The 17,043-nt window shown below is 38.9% G+C and overlaps 1 protein-coding gene across 1 annotated transcript; it reads left to right on the top strand.

Annotated features, from left to right (window-relative positions):
* The first annotated feature begins 13,043 nt into the window (after positions 1 to 13,043).
* LOC130861397 (olfactory receptor 491) lies at positions 13,044 to 13,976 on the top strand. The gene has a single exon (XM_057750235.1). The coding sequence runs from the start codon at positions 13,044 to 13,046 to the stop codon at positions 13,974 to 13,976; it is 933 nt and encodes a 310-aa protein (XP_057606218.1).
* The last annotated feature ends 3,067 nt before the right edge of the window (positions 13,977 to 17,043 follow it).

Genomic DNA, 17,043 nt, shown 5'->3' with positions numbered 1-17,043 from the left:
CCATTGATGTGAAGGAAAGGCTGCTAGACAGAAAATATCTAATGCAAAGATCCTGATAATCTCAAGAAATAAAGAGGCCACAGTAAGCCAGGGGGAGAGAGGTACACAGAAAGGGTTAGATCATGAGGCGCTTTACTGGCCATGGAAAAGTGTTTGAATTTCACTCTAAAAAGAATGGCAAGCCATTAAATGTTTTTTAATAGTTCTAATCTAAGGTGCATATGTTTTTAAAGATCACTGATTGTTATGAAAAGCTGATTATAAGAGGGAGGAGTGGGGGGGCGTGCAGTGAGGTTATTAATTAAGATCTGAGATGATGGTACACTGAGCTAGGGCGGTTGCAGTGTTGTTGGACAGGAAGTCACCTATTCAAGATAGTAGTTTAGGTAAACAATCAAAAAGGTCTTCCTGATGGATAAGTGTGGGAGGTTAAAAATAAAGGGAGTTTAAGAAGACCCAGAAATTTGGGGGCTTAGATTATTTGGTGAATGTGAATGGGATGTCACTTATTAGCTGGAAAAAAAGTGATGTGCAGGTTATATATGGCTGTGTAACTAGTCACTCAAAACCATTTTATCATATTACATTATTTTGTGAGTCAGGAATTCTGGTTGGGTTTGGCCCAGCATGTCTTCTGCCCCACATGCATTAACAAGAGTCACTTGGGGATATTCAGGTGGCATCTAGGCATGTCTCAAGAGTCTAAGGTGGCTCACTCAGATGCCTTGCACCTTGGCAGGATGGCTTGAAAGCCTCTCCTTCTTCACCAGTCTTATAATCTCTCCACATGGTCTTAGCAGAAGAGCAATGGAGTTTCTCACATGGTGGCCCAGGACTCCAATAGCAAGTGTCCCAAGAGACTAACAAGGAAGCTGCTATGTTTTCTATGTTCCAGCCTCAGGAGACCCAGAACATCATTTCCACTGTTGGTAAAACAAATCACTAAAGCCAGTTCAGATTCAGGAAAAGGGGATATGTGGCGTGATTCTAAAGGATGTAGGATTGCTTCATAAGGTGATGAAATGTTTTAAAATTGACCACGGTGATGGTTGCATATATCAGTGAATATTCTATAATCTATTGAACAGTTTAAATGAGCTAGTTGTTGGTATGTGAATTTATCTCAATAAAACATTTAAAAAACTGAGATGGCTTTCAGTGTATCAAATTATAATTCATTCAATTAGACAAAATCCACTGCCATAAATTTCTTCCACATAATTCTTTCCCTGAAGCTTTCTGAGGCTGCTGTGAGAAAATTCCCTTAAGATTTTAACAGTCTTACATTTTAGAAAGAGAGGGTCTATGAGACATGCCATTAAGATTCTTAAAATAACTGTTGTGTAGCTGAAGGGGGCAATGGGGTCTTAAATCTTTCTGAGATTTTAACAAAGAAAGCTACAGCTCCAATCTGGATTTGACCTTTGACCTGGAGCCATTTCATACCTTGAGTATCTTTTTCTGGAAGATATTGGGGATAAAATAAAGCCTTATTTCAAACCTAGCAAGATATGGCTTCCTTATATTTTTTCCTAAATTTTTCTCAAGAATCAAACAAATCCTTTCCATAGTTCCTATATCTCTTCTCATACTTTAGTTTAGGCAGCTATCAGACACTACATAAAATCTTTTTCATTCTTCCCAGAAATCTTCCCTGCCAAATCCAAGAATATATTTCTTATCCTTTATATTTTCCATTTCATCCCAGATGACAATATTCACAAACATTGCACCACTACCTGGCAAATGTCTTCCTCAGCTCTTAAAAATATTTTTCACTATCCTACAAGCCCTCACCACCTTTTAAGAACCTTCCAGATATCACTAAAAGTCTCCCCAAGGATTTTTCTGCTTCTACCCCACCACCCAGTCCCAAAGGCAATGCCACATGATTCTGGCTTATGTTATAGCAAAATCTCTCTTTCAGGTGTCAGGCTGTGATCTGGTGTTCTACACTGCATAGCAAAATCTAAAACTTCATGATTAAAGCAACAACTATTTGACTGTATCTTAGGATACTGTGATTCAGGAATTCAGGCAAGTCTTGGCTGTGAATCCTGTCTGTGAGAAGACTCCAGGGGTGAGTGTTCTGGCCCTCCTGGCCTTATAGAGATTGCTCTGTCGTGTTCAGCTGATGGCTGGCCTAGTCTAGAGGACCTAAGATGGTTTCATTCACATGCCTGGTGCCATATGGGGGAGGGTTTGACAGTTGGGTTTAGCTAGTCCCTCTGCCTCTCTGTGTTGTTTTAGGGCTTCTCCATGTAGTTTTCATGGGGGTAGTCATGTTTCTGATATGGCAACTCAAAGCCCCATGAGGAAATCTTCCAGGAGGCCCACACACTGGCTGCAAAGATTCTTAACATCAAGATCCAACGTTCTCAGGTTATTACTTCCATTGTATTCTATATGTAAAGCACACCATAAAGGCCTGTCCAGATTCAAGGGAAATTAATTAGACCGCATCTCTTACAGGGAGAAGTAGCAGAGAAATTGTGCATGTCTTTAATCTGCCGCAACATGGGAAGGTAATTTTTTGTGGGTGGTGTGGGAATAAGAACCAATATTTCTATTTTGGTCTCATTAAGTTTAAGATGACTTTTACTGTCAAATGCAGAAATCTGTTAACTCACAGAAGAAATCAGGGTCAGAGATGTAAATTAGGGACCAAACAAGAGGAGATCAAGATGGAGGAGTAGGAGCAGACTAAGTGCACCTTTCCCCTGAACACATCAAAAAAACATCCACATGTAGAGTGAGTCTCACTGAAAACAAACGGGAGACCAGCAGAAAGACTCTTATACGATCAGGGCTATAAAGAAAGATCCACATAGAGTCAGGTAGGCCAGGAAAGGATGGATCAGGGCGGGACCTGTGCTCCTAGGAGTGAATGAATGAGGAAGAGGAGGGGATTACATGGGTTTGGACACCCTGCCTGGGGAGTGGGCTGTTTGAGCCACATTTTGGGTACCCCAGCCCTGGGTTCTGACACTGGGAAGATGAGTCCTGTTAGCTGGCTTGAAAACCAGTGGGACCTGCAGGAAGGCTGTTCAAAACCTAGAATCAGTTCATGAAGAACACTCTTGCCCTTGCCAAGTCCTGGGAACAAGGCAGAAGAAGCAGACTGAAGCAGACTGAAACCGCCTGGGACTCTGACCGGTTTCCAGTGACCTCCCCAGCACTTGGTCCACTCCAGCTCCTCAGTGCAGCTCCACACTAGGGGGAAGGCTGCTCTTGCTGAGAAGACTGTGCAATTTGGGGAGATGGAGCTGGCTCGGATCAGCACAGCATCCTAAATGGGCTACAGCAGCCATTACTATGTTGGGAGCTGACCCCACCCCCCCCATAGGGCAGTGGTGGCCACTGCAGATGGGAGAAATCCGTTCTCATGTCTGGCCCTAGCTCTAACCCCTCCAACTCCAGCCCTACCTCCCACCAAGGTGGTACCATGGGGGAAGACATGACATGTGCTCACTTCAGATACAGCTCTCCCACCAAAGCCACTGGCACATGTGGACTGCGTAAGGATGCTCCCACACAAGGACATCCCTTCAAGACCAGGAGTAGGTAACTGTTTCATCTAATTTCATACAGATAGAGAAAGTTAAGCAAAATGAAAAGACAGAGGAATTTGTACCAAAGTATGAGGAAAAACATCTGAAAAAACAACTAATAAAACAGAGATAAATAATTTACCAGATAAAGAGTTCAAACCATTAGTAATAAGAATGCTAACTAAACTAGGGGAAAGAATAGATGACCTCAGTGAGAATTTTAACAAGGATATGTATACCATGGAATATTACCCAGCCAAAAAGAAAAAAAAGGGGGGGAATGGAATTCTTCCATTTGCAACAATACGGGTGGACGTAGAGGGTATTATTGCTTTATGAAATAAGTCACACAGAGAAGACAAACACTGTATGTTATCACTTACATATGGAATCTAAAAAATAAAATAGGGGGCTTCCTAGGTGGCGCAGTGGTTAAGAATCTGCCTGCCAATGCAGGGGACACAGGTTCGATCCCTGCTCCAGGAAGATCCCACATGCCGTGGAGCAACTAAGCCTGTGGGCCACAGCTACAGAGCCTGCGATTTACAGCCTGAGAGCCACAACTATTGAGTCCATATGCCGCAACTACCGAAGCCCACGTGCCTAGAGTCCGTGCTCCACAGCAAGAGAAGCCATGGCAATGAGGAGCCTGTGCACCACAATGAATAGCCCCCGCTCACTGCAACTACAGAAAGCCCGCGTGCAGCGATGACGACCCAACACAACCAATAAATAAATAAATTTATTAAATAAATAAATAAATAAATAAAATAGGCCACTCTTGCCTTTTGAGATGGACTGCATTCTGCCTATGGAATGTGTATCTTAATCAACCTGCTTTCACTTTAAAAACATAATAAATAAATAAAAATAAAACACACAAATGTAAGAAAACAGAAAAACTCAGATATAGAGAACAAACTTCCCACTGATAGTGATTATCAGTGGGAAGCTGGAAAGATGGAGGGGCAACATAGCCGTAGGGGATTAAGAGACACAAACTACTATGTATAAAATCAATGTTACAAGGATATATTGTACAGCAAAGGAAATACAGCCAATATTTTACAATAACTTTACATGGAGCATCATCTGTAAAAATATCGAATCACTATTTTGTTCCCCTGAAACTAATACAATATTGTAAATCAACTCTACTAGGATAAAAAATAATAAATTAAACGTAAAAATAAAATTTTAAAAGGAAAGAAAACAAGACATCCAAATGACCAACAATAACATGAAGCAATGCTTATTACTAATTACCAGGAAATGCAAATCAAAACCACAATGAGATATTATCTCACACCTGTTAGAATGGCTGTCAAGACGATAAGAGATAACAAGAATGGCAAGAATATGGAGATAAGGAAATCTTTGTATGCTGTTGGTTGAAATGTAAATTGGTATGAAAAAGCACTTTAAAACTAGAACTATCAATATATATATATATAATTCAGCAATCCCACTTTTGGGTATATACAAAAAGAGAAATGAAAAGAGGACTTTGAAGAGAGAGCTGCACTCCCATGTTTATTGCAGCATTACTCCACAATAGCCAAGGAATGAACACAAAGTGACTATCAGCAGATGAATAGAGCAAAGAAGAACTTGAAATTGATTCTGAACACAATTAGTCAAAAGGGAAGTGCAAATTAAAAGATTTAATGCTACACACATATTAGAATAGCTTTTTTTTTTAACTGAAAATAGCAAGTGCTGGAAAGGACCCAGAGCAAAGAGAACTTAAATACAATGCTGGTAGGAATGCAAAATGGTACAGCCATTCTGCAAAAAAAGTTTTGCAGTATCTTACAAACATACACTAACCGTAACACCCAGCAATTACAATCCTAAGATTTTGTCCAAGAGAAATGAAAACACATGTCCACACAGAGTCCTATATGGAGATACTCGTAGTTAGAGAAGCTTTATTCACAATTGCCAAAGACTAGAACATCCTCAAATGTGCATCATTGAATGAACAGGTAAAGAAATGGTGCTACTTTCATGCAGTGGCTAAGTCTGAAAGCACTGTAACACAATCCAGACTCTTTATAACCTATCCTTCACAATATTCATGACATCATTCAAAACTGCTGACAAATTAACAAAGGATATAAAAGGGCTGGAAACCAACCTCAAGGAAAGGCTGAAAACAAAAGTACAAGCTTCCATCTCAGGAAGCCTGAAAAGGAACAACAAATAAAGAAGAAAAGTGTATAGGGAGTTCCCTGGAGGTGCAGTGGCTAGAACTCCAGGCTTCTTCTGCAGGGGCACAGGTTCGCTCCCTGGTTGGGGAACTAAGATCCCAAAAGCCCCACAGCACAGCTACAGAGAGAGAGAGAGGGAGAAATTTGTGTAATTTCATTAACTGAAAAAAATAATAAAATTGAAAACCCATAGGAATATTAATCAAAGGCAAAAATATTAATTATCCAAATAAGACATGCAAAGAGGAGCATAACTACACATTCTGTACATATTACGATGGTTAAAAACGACATATGAACAATTTATATCAATAAATTTAGTAAATAATGAGAAGTTTTTCTAGAAAAACACAGTTCTTGAGACTGAAAAACATCCCTGTCATTCTTCAGGCTGGGAGGATGGGCACAGAATAATCTAGCAAAAAAGTTAGTAGAAAACATTCTTTCTTCAAACTTTATGCAGCAATTGTAAAAATGTCATAATGACCTAATTTTTCAGTAATTACTGCTTTCTTATCAACAATGTACCCAAGCCGGAAATGCTCGTCCCACATAATACAGGAGACACGCAATTGCTAAACTGCCATCTTTTCGGGACAGTGTTCAATCTCAGGTTAGTCCCTCCTCCTAATCTCACCACAGAAACAGCAGCCTGTCCACAACTGAACCCCACAATCCCTAACCCCTCCTCAGTCTCCTTAAACAAGAATCCAAACCCTTCAAAAGGCATGTGCCTCTCTCCACTGTCAAGAGACACGTGCTGGTTCTTTGGAGAGCCTTCCCTCACTACACAGTCCCAATAAACTTGATTTTGTTGGACTATAGGTTTATTTCTGGTGGCCTTTGGTTGCTTAAGCTTTAACATGGTAATTTCACATATTTACATGTAAGTTGTGGAACACAAATGGAAATTAATGAAATTTTGGATATGAATATGATAGAAGGTTTCATAAGGAGACTGTGGATAAAAAAAAAAGTTCATGGAATCAAGAAGGTAAAGGAAATTTGAGGTTAAATTGTCAGTTGAAATATTCAAATGGTTAGAAGTTGCCTTTCCTCATGACAGAGATGGAGATGGAGAGGAAAATGGTCCTGCAGGTGCTCAAGTCCTCAGGGATGAGGAGCAGCAGGGAGCTCAATGGTGGACAGGAGGTGCCATGGGTGGAATGTCATGAATCTCATACGAGTTAGTATTTGGGATTGAGGGTGAAACAGAATAATTTGCAAAAAGTAACAGGGCTCCTCCCAACTCTGGTGATGGTAACCTATCAGAGTCAACACATCCAGGCACTTTTTTCTATTTGTCACATGTTAGAGACACAACAGTAACTTCAGGTTATTTTTCCAGATAATTATATGCTATGTCATTTAAATCTCATGACCAGCCTACAGAATAAAATTTATTAACCCCATTTTACAGATCATGAAACTGAGTTTGAAAGTGGTTAAATAATTTAAATGAACTCATATACCTCAAACTGAACCCAGGTCTCCTGGATACAAAAGCCACACCTAATGTATCTCAAACTAAATAAAGGATCACTTTTTCACAAGGCTCCATGGATTAGTAACTTTTAGAAAGATAATAAAAAGAGGACTACTGAAAAAACTGAATAAGAGAAACTAAAATACAAAAGTGTAAAGTCATTTTTAAAAAAACTATTGGAGTCAACACACTTAAAACTACTTTCTCAAGTTGCTATGAAGAGTATAAATGCTACCCCTCAATTTCTGTCCTTATTGGGTCCGGGACTGATAATCAACAGTGTGCCAACTAGCACCAGCCCAAGGGCTACACTTTGAGTAACAGTGGACTGTGCTTTGTTTCTGCTTACTTACTCATAGTACTCCATGGCTTTCCCCACTACCTGATGTCCTCAATTAAAGACACCGTTTTGTCTACAGAGATGAAATTAGAGCCCTGGTGGCACTGACTCTGGTCCCATCTCCCACCAAATTTCTATTTCAACAGTTTTTTCTCCAAATTTCTGGACAAAGCTTCCATCAGGATCCTCAGAAATACACCTTTTGTTAGGAACTGGACCTTCTATCTACGCCACCTTAATGAGACACCTGGCTCCACAAGGCATTTCCGGAGAACAAACCCAGGAACCTATATCTCAAAGGCGCAAGCAGTAACAGCCCTCGGGGATTCGTCATGTTCTATTAGAGCCTCCCTTTTCCTCCCAACACGCACACACATAGACAGCCACCCTCACCCTCACAGAATGTACGTAACTATGTTCCTAGATTGGGGTGGGGGAAGCAATCAGTGGTTTACACTGTCAGGTATTCAGTGCACAACTACTATAAAAGTAAGCGGAAAACATCTGCTTTATAAAGTTAATTTCAGAATTCAGCATCAACAATTCTGGCTCTGAAAGGTGAGTGCAATAGTCAAGGACTTTTTAAATAATTCAAATTTCTATTTGTTCAATGAGAAATTTAAAATAAAAGAAACTCAGTAACTTTAGCTCTTGACCCCTGTGGAAATGGTGGCCTTAGCAAGATTTGCACTGCAGAATGGTCATTCTGAGCACCTCAAGCAGACTGCCCCGGAGTCCCCGGAGGGCAGTATGGATGGTCTGCTAGACCCAAAGTCACTGCTAAGCTTGTGTAACTGCAACTATGAAAAGAAAATCAGGAAGAAATAACCTGATATTCAGGTTGCGTGAGGCTATTAGCCCTATGCCCCCTAATCATCACCAAATGTGATCCGTCCATTGAGGGAAAGGATAGTTAAGAGTCACAATCCCTGAGCCAGGTGGGGAAGCATGAGGGGGATGCCACAATGAAGAGCTCTTGAAAGAACCCTAGGGAGCCAGTGGAGAGGAAGGGAAGGGCAAGAATCCATTGTCATATTATGCGTATGACTCTGAATGACATAGTGCAGAACTAAGAAGGCATTAGATACTGTACTTCCTGACTTGTTTTGGATTTGTGAAAAATCTCCTGACATGTGTTGAAAGAAAAATTATACTTGTCATAAAATATTTAAATAATTGAAAATCTATCAGCACCATTTTTACTTAATGAAAAATAGTTACTTAGGTCTGATGTAAGACTAAACACCTTTGAGTACTTTGCAGATATCATTTAAGCTCGCAACTAAGCTGCAATATAGAGACAACTATTCTCATTTTATAAGTGAAAAAACTGGAGAGATTTAAGTGCCCTGTGCAAGGTAAAAGAGCTGGCCCCTGGGAGGCCCAGGATCTGAGTTTTCCGTCTCCAGTCTCCATGACTGCTGTCAGCACAGACTGAGGCTCACACTTTGTGCACAGTGAATGCAGGTTGGGCCCCACTGAACTGTGCTTGAGTCAGAAGGCAAAGAGCACACGTGCTGCTCAGTGCTTGGCTCATTCTTCAGATGTCCACAGGCTGACAAGGAGAACTGTGAGGGATCTGAAAAGTGTGCCGCAGGTGGAACGGCCAACGCACCTATGGATGTGAATTTTGGAAAAGGGGAAGCAGTGGAAGCGTGCTAGCTGTATTCAAGGATTTCAGTGTTTTGATATTAAAAGGAGATTGTTTGTGCTGTTAAATTCATAGAAGATCAAGTGATAAAACGGAAAACAGATTTTTCATGATAGAGCTAACACCTGTAGCAGTAAGCTTGCCTGTCACTAGAGCAGTTTAAATGCACTTGATGAAGATCACTCAAAGAAGAGAGAAATCACATTCTTCAATGAGCTGTAGGTTCTCAGCTATTGGTTCATTATACCTCACAATTCATTTTGCCAAAGAACTCAGTCCTATCACTGGAAACACTAAATGCTTTCATATTCTAAAGTAAGAAATTGTTAAAATTTTAAGCAATTAAGAATTTTGAAGATATTTGGTGCTTATATTTATCATTTATGGTAAAAGTTTCTTAAGAACTTAAGAACTGAAATAACATTGTTAGCAGAAAATTGTCTTTCTATGAAAATTAGAACCAATTACAGTGAATAGAAAAGTTTAGTGTGGTGTTACATGACTCTTAAAAGCGCAGGTTGAAAGGAAGCATATAGGGAAATATATTTAGAAAAGAAATTAGGGATAGAATATGAAGCTCCATGAATACCATACTAAGGAGCTGGACCTATATTCCATCCAGCACTTCAGTTATGAAGATTATTCAGGAAATTGGGAAATACTTTACTGATAATACTATGTGAAAATATAAATTAAAAATGTAATACATAACATGATCACAAATTTGTCAATACCATTTACATATGCCTCAAAATTATAAATCAAAATGGATTGTGGTGATTAACTTGATTTGTGAGATTTTCTTTTGTTTATAATTATATTTAAAAAATTAAAGAGAACATATGTAAAAAGTATTTGTAAATCTGTAGAATTTACCTGTAGCGATTGAGATTTAGCTGACATTAATAGAAAGAAAAAGTGTGCATAAGCGAAATTTTCAAATCATTAAAATCAATCTCAATTTACCTTTTTCCCTTTTATAATGCTTGAAATAAATATTTTAAAATTATTTTCTCATTCTGATAAATATAACTCTCCATTATAATTTCCACTGAATCTTTAGTGTGACCCAAAGCTATTGCATTGGACTCTAGTAATTTCTGTGTCTTCTCTTATAATTTCACTAATTCTGCTTTCTCAGGACTGCTTCAAAACACAGGAACTTTGCCTTTGTCACAACACAATGGCAAAATGTGGAGAAGGTACTAAGCTCTTTAGTGAAGCTGCGATCAAGAATTCAACAAAACGACATAGTTTAGCAAGTTGGTTTAGTATTTTGATTATTGTAAATCATAGGGATACTCTTTTTTTTCTTTAAGCTCTTTATTGGAATATAATTACTTTACACTCTTGTACCAGCTTATGAGGTACACCAAAGTGAATCAGTTGTGTTTATACATATATCTCCATATCCCCTCCCTCCTGCGACTCCCCTGCACCCTCCCTGTCCTGGCCCTCCAAGGCATCACCCATCATCGAGTTGATCTCCCTTTGTTATACAGCAACTTCCCACTAGCTATCTATTTTACAGTTGGTAGTGTATATATGCCTACGCTACTCTCTCACTTCGTCCCAGCTTCCTCTTCGTCCCCCGTCCCCCAACCCCATGTCCTCCAGTTCATTCTCTGCATCTGCATCCTTATTCTTGCCCTGTTACTGGGTTCATCAGTACCATTTTTTTTTTTTTTTTTAGATTCCGTATATATGAGTTAGCATACAATATTTGCTTTTCTCTTTCTGGCTTACTTCACTCTGTATGACAGACTCTAGGTCTATCCACCTCATTACATATAGCTCCATTTCATTCCTTTTTATAGCTGAGTAATAGTCCGTTGTATACATATGCCACATCTTATTTATCCATTCATCTGTTAATGGGCATTTAGGTTGCTTCCATGTCCTGGCTATTGTAAATAGTGTTGCAATGAACATTACAGTGCAAGTCAAAGCCACAATGAGGTATCACCTCACACCTGTCTGAATGGCCATCATCAAAAAATCTAGAAATAATAAACGTTGGAGAGGGTGTGGAGAAAAGGGAACTCTCCTGCACTGTTGGTGGGAATGCAAGTTGATACAGCCACTATGGAAAACAGTTTGGAGGTTCCTTAAAAAACTAAAAATGGAACTACCATATGATCCAGTAATCCCACTACTGGGCATATACCCAGAGAAAACCATAATCCAAAGGGATACTCTTAGAGCACAGAGTATACTTTTTTTGAATTAAAGAAAGAATCTAGGAATGTGTCATATTTTGTAATGTTATCCTCCACATGCTTTATCCAATTTGTAAGACTACAACAGTTCTGATAATTCACAGTTGTGAACGGTCACATGTCCAGAATTAGTGGGTGATTAAATTAAGGTCTAGTTGCTCACTGTATTATCATGCAGACCTCAAAAAAAAAACATTTGTGAGGAATTATCATGTGATAAAATTTTTATATGAAACTCAAAGAAAAAATGGTAGCATGAAACTCCTATCTACAATGTTATAAAAGTTATATTAAAATATATATGAAGGAAAAAATTCCTGGAAATAAATCACCAAGTTCATAATAGTTAACTTGTGTGATAGTAGTCAGATTTGAAAGGGATGTTCCTTTTGAATTTTCAGGTGTCTTTCACCTACATGGTCATACAATTTTCATTTAGAAAACAACATGAGTCATTATTACACTACTTTTTTTATACATGAATAATATATTTAATGTCTTCTCTACAAGACTTGCTTTCTCTCAACGGGGAGCCTAAATTTTATTCTTCTCTGGTTCCCCACAGCATATTCATTATGTTAATCATACATTCATTCATTTAACAAGTTTTTCCTCAGCACATTTTATTCCCAAGCACTAGTTATTTGTGATACAGGGATAAAACACACTGCTGCTGAGGGGATTCTAAATAGTTAAGGAAGGTTGGATCAGTGCAAGTGTTGGAAGGAAGTATCCTGAGAGACAAGCAAAGAGTCACATGCAGAGGATACATCAGAAAGACATTAGGATTCATCCTGGAGGCCAGAGAACGCATGGAAGACTTAAAAGAAACCTTTGGCATCATCCTTTTTTACTTCAGCAAGAGATCACTTTGGCAGATGTATTGTGAGTTATAAGGGCACAAGAATGAAGACAGGGAGATAAACAGATGAATAAAATAAAGCGGAAAAATGACCAGGGTCTCAACTAAAGTAGGGACAATAGCAGTGGAAGTGTGGAGATGAATAAATAAAATTGGGAGCTAAATTGTAGATAGAATCAATAGGATTTCATTAGATATAATACAGTGAGAGGAAGAAGGCTAGGATCACTCCCATGGTTCAGACATGAGAGACTGGGTGGATTGTGGTGTCATTCCACAGATACAGAACATAGGAAGAGTGGTCCAAGGAAGGGATGAGTTTGGTATGAAGGAAGCTAAGTCTGAGGTATTTCCAGGATTTCCACTTGGAGACTTCCAAACAATATTGAAACTACAGATCTGAACTTTGGAAGAGAGGTCTGTCTAGGAGTCAAGGTTAAAGAGGTGTCTTAAAATAAATAATGAATAAATAAAAGAATATAATTGAGATCTCAGAGAGTGAGGCTGACATTCTTCTTTTATGTAAAGAGGAAAGAGACAAAAAAAAAAATCATCTACAGCACCATATTTACAGACTGGGCAAAGGAAGTAATCACTATGAATGACTGAGGGTAAGCAAAGACATCCAGGAAAAGCCAAAGAAAACTGGAAATTTGTAGAATGAAAGCATAAAGCAAATGAATATTCACAATTCCTTCAACAGGAACAATTCCCTGAGGACATGGCAGATGGAAACCACACCACTGTGACAGAGTTCATCATTTTGGGGTTAACAGAGGATCCCACACTTTGTGTCATATTCTTTGTGGTATTTCTAGGCATTTATGTTGTCACCTTAATAGGCAATATCAGCATAATGACTCTAATAAGAAGCTGTTCCCAGCTTCACACCCCCATGTACCTCTTCCTAAGCCATTTGGCTTATGTAGACATCGGGTATTCTACGTCAGTCACACCTATAATGCTTATGGGATTCCTTAGACATGGAATGGAAATCACTGTCGCTGGCTGTGAAGCTCAGCTCTATTCTGTGGTCATGTTCGGGACGGCTGAGTGCTTCCTGCTGGCTGCCATGGCCTATGACCGCTATGTGGCCATCTGCTTGCCGCTGCTCTACTCCACCCACATGTCCCCCAGAGTCTGTGTCCTCTTGGTGGGGGCTTCCTATCTAGGTGGGTGTGTGAACGCTTGGACATTTACTGGTTGTTTATTCACTCTGTCTTTCTGTGGACCACATCACATAGACCACTTTTTCTGTGATTTCTCCCCTTTGTTGAAACTTTCCTGCTCAGATGTCTCCATTATTGAAATTATCCCTTCCATCTCTTCTGGAGCCATCATTGTGGTCACAGTGTTTGTCATAGCTCTCTCTTACATCTGCATCCTCATCACCATCCTGAAGATGCGCTCCACTGAAGGAAGACACAAGGCCTTCTCCACCTGCACCTCCCACCTCACTGCCGTTACTCTCTACTATGGGACTATTACCTTCATCTATGTGATGCCCAAATCCAGCTACTCAACTGACCAGAACAGAGTGGTGTCTGTGTTCTACACAGTGGTGATCCCCATGTTGAACCCCCTCATCTACAGTCTGAGGAACAGAGATGTAAAGGAGGCCCTGAGAAAGGCAACTGTCAGAATATATTCTTAAGATGCATTCTTAGCATTTCAGGTGACCTATAAAATTTCACTTACCAGTATCACACTTAGGACCTACCAAACACTGAATAACTGACTGCTGAAATTGAAAACATAATACTTCTTCTCTTTTTCTTTTTCTTTTTAATTTTATTGAAGTATAGTTGATTTACAATGTTGTATTAATTTCTGATGTACAGCAAAGTGACTCATATATGCATATATATTCTTTTTCATATTCTTTTCCATTACGGTTTATCACAGGATATTGAACATAGTTCCCTGTGCTGTACAGTAGGACCTTGTTGTTTATCTATCCTATATATACTAGTTTGCATCTGCTAATCCCAAATGCCCAAAGCTTCCCTTCCCCATTCCCTCTAGGCAACCACAAATCTGTTCTCTACATCTGTGAGTCTGTTTTGTTTTCTAGATATATTCATTTGTGCTGTATTTTAGATTCCACATATAACTGATATCATTTGGTATTTGTGCTTCTCTTTCAGACTTACTCAGTGTGATAATCTCTAGGTCCATCCATTTTGCTGAAAATGGCATTATTTCATGCTTTTTATGGCTGAGTAATATTTCATTATATACGTTGATATACATATCATATATATCTATATATATAGAGAGAGAGAGATATCACATCCTCTTCATTCATTCGTCTGTCAATGGACATTTAAGTTGTTTCCATGTCTTGGCTATTGTAAATAGTGCTTCTACGAACACAGGGGTATATTATCTTTTTGAATTATAGTTTTGTCTGGGTATATGCCCAGGTGTGAGATTGCTGGATCATATGGCAACTCCATTTTTAGTTTTCTCAGGAACCTGCATATGTTTTCCATAATGGCTGCACTGAAAACATATTACTTCTGTTCTCACTTTCATACACTTATAAAGCAACTGGGAGAGACCTTAAAATCAGTTAAAATGATAGTAATAATTATCACTATTGCATATTAACACCTGTAGGTGCCTAGGACTGTTTAATTTATTTAGCAAACAAAAATTTGTACTTATAATGGGCTGGGCCCTATTCTAAGCACATTGGTATATCAACTGGTTGACTTCTCGTAAAAATCCTGTGAAGTAGTACTACTATTTCTATTTTACAAATGAATCATCTGGAGCACAGAGACATTAAGTAGACTGCTCAATATCTTGCAGCCAGAAAGTTTTGGGACCAGTGTTTGAATCCAGAAAACCTGGGTCCAAAATGACTATGCTTCTCCATTTAATTTTTACAGTAATCTCATGATGCTGGTTATTATAAATTTACTTCAATTTACAGATGAGACTATTGAGTCTAGAGAGATCCAATAGTTTGGAGAGATATGAACTCAAGTCTTCTAAATCTAATGGCATCAAGGCCTCTGATTCCATGCACTTGACCTACACTATAAGCCACAATCAGTCCAATGACTTCAGCACTGTTACTAATCTAGAGGATTTGAGCAGGGTAAGCAAGCCTAAGCTGTTCCTTTGTAACAGTCTTTTGAACAAACTCTACCCCCAAGAAGATCTAGGTTGTGAAGACTCCAAAACAAGGATGCGAATGTGAAAACTGGCTTGATTTCTACCTATAGAAAATAAGTTCTGAACACCACAATCACATGATTTGACTGGAAGTTCATCCATATTTAAACACATGTTAAAAATAAATAGTCCCATTTGGCACAATGTAGTCTTCCTTATCTGTAGGAATTTAAAAGGGTATCTTTTAATTCTAAGCAATGGAATTAATATTGTTAACAGCAAGCATAGTTCCATAATCTAGATTTATAAAGAAATTAGAATCCATTAAAAAAATTAGAAATGTTGTCAAAGATTGTACTAAATGTATTTCTTGCATAATAATCTACCCTCATGGACATCATCACTGGAAAGGGTCAGGAGAGATATTCTGGAGAACAGGGACCCCCAACAGAAGCAAATACTGAGGCAACTCTTTAGAGCATCTGAAAGCAACACTTAGATCATAAAAGTCCTTGCCTCAGCATAATGGAGTGGGAGAATGAAGGCATGGAAAACAATTTAAAAACTAACAAAATGGAAAATATTTATAATATACTACCATAAAAATGTATTGTATCTATAATATTACTGCAAATTTTAAGTGGAAAATACATAAATACTAAAAGGCAACAAGGATAATTTTAAATTATTAAATAATGGGCAATGAGACCCATTATTCTCCACTCACAGCATGTCTTACAAAAATGTGTAGTGTTTTTGCCTCCCATACCAACCAATTGGAAAGTAATATATTCTAAATATCCAGATATCAATATGACACACTATTCTTTCATTTAATTGTGGCACTAACTACCTGAAGGTTGTGTCAGACTTCACAGGTTTAAGGGCTCAGTTCCAAAACACTGCCCTCCCTTCAGATACCAATTGCAAGTAATGGGTCCCCAGGGTACCCACACTTCTGTCCAAGTTGACTACAAAGTCAAGGATTCCCACAACCCTCTTACAGTTTTGATAATTTGCCGGGATGGCTCACAAAACTCTTGGAAACATTTGCCTACATTTACTAGTTTATCATAAAAGATATTATAAAGGACAAATTAACAGCCAGATGGAGAGACACATAGCACCAGGTCTGGAAGGGTCCCCAGGGCAGGAGCTTCTACCACCATGAAGTTGGACTGTACAACCCTTCCAGCATGTGGATCTGTTCACCAACCTGAAAGTTCTCCACCCCACAGTTTAGGATTTTTATGGAGGCTATGTGATCAGTCTTCAGCTCCTCCATCCTCCCTGCAGAATAGGGTGTGGACATAAAATTCCAAGCTTCTAATCATGGTTTGGTCTTTTTGGTGACCAGCCGCCAACCCAAAGCTATCCTGGATCTTACCAAGAGCCTCAATAGAACAAAACACACTCCTATCACACATGAAATTCCAAAGGATTTAAGAGTCTTGTGTCAGGAACCGGGCTCAAAAACCAAACATTAGGACAAAAGATGCTCCTAGCACTCTTATCACTCAGGAAATTATAAGGGTTTTAGGAGTTCTGTGTCAGGAACTGGGAGCAGAGACCAAAGATTTATTTCAATTATGTCA

This window comes from Hippopotamus amphibius, chromosome 9, assembly GCF_030028045.1.
Source record: "Hippopotamus amphibius kiboko isolate mHipAmp2 chromosome 9, mHipAmp2.hap2, whole genome shotgun sequence".
NCBI classification, from domain to species: Eukaryota; Metazoa; Chordata; class Mammalia; order Artiodactyla; family Hippopotamidae; genus Hippopotamus; species Hippopotamus amphibius.
Note: the sequence above shows the minus strand (reverse complement) of the source record. Positions and strands in the feature narration are given on the sequence as shown.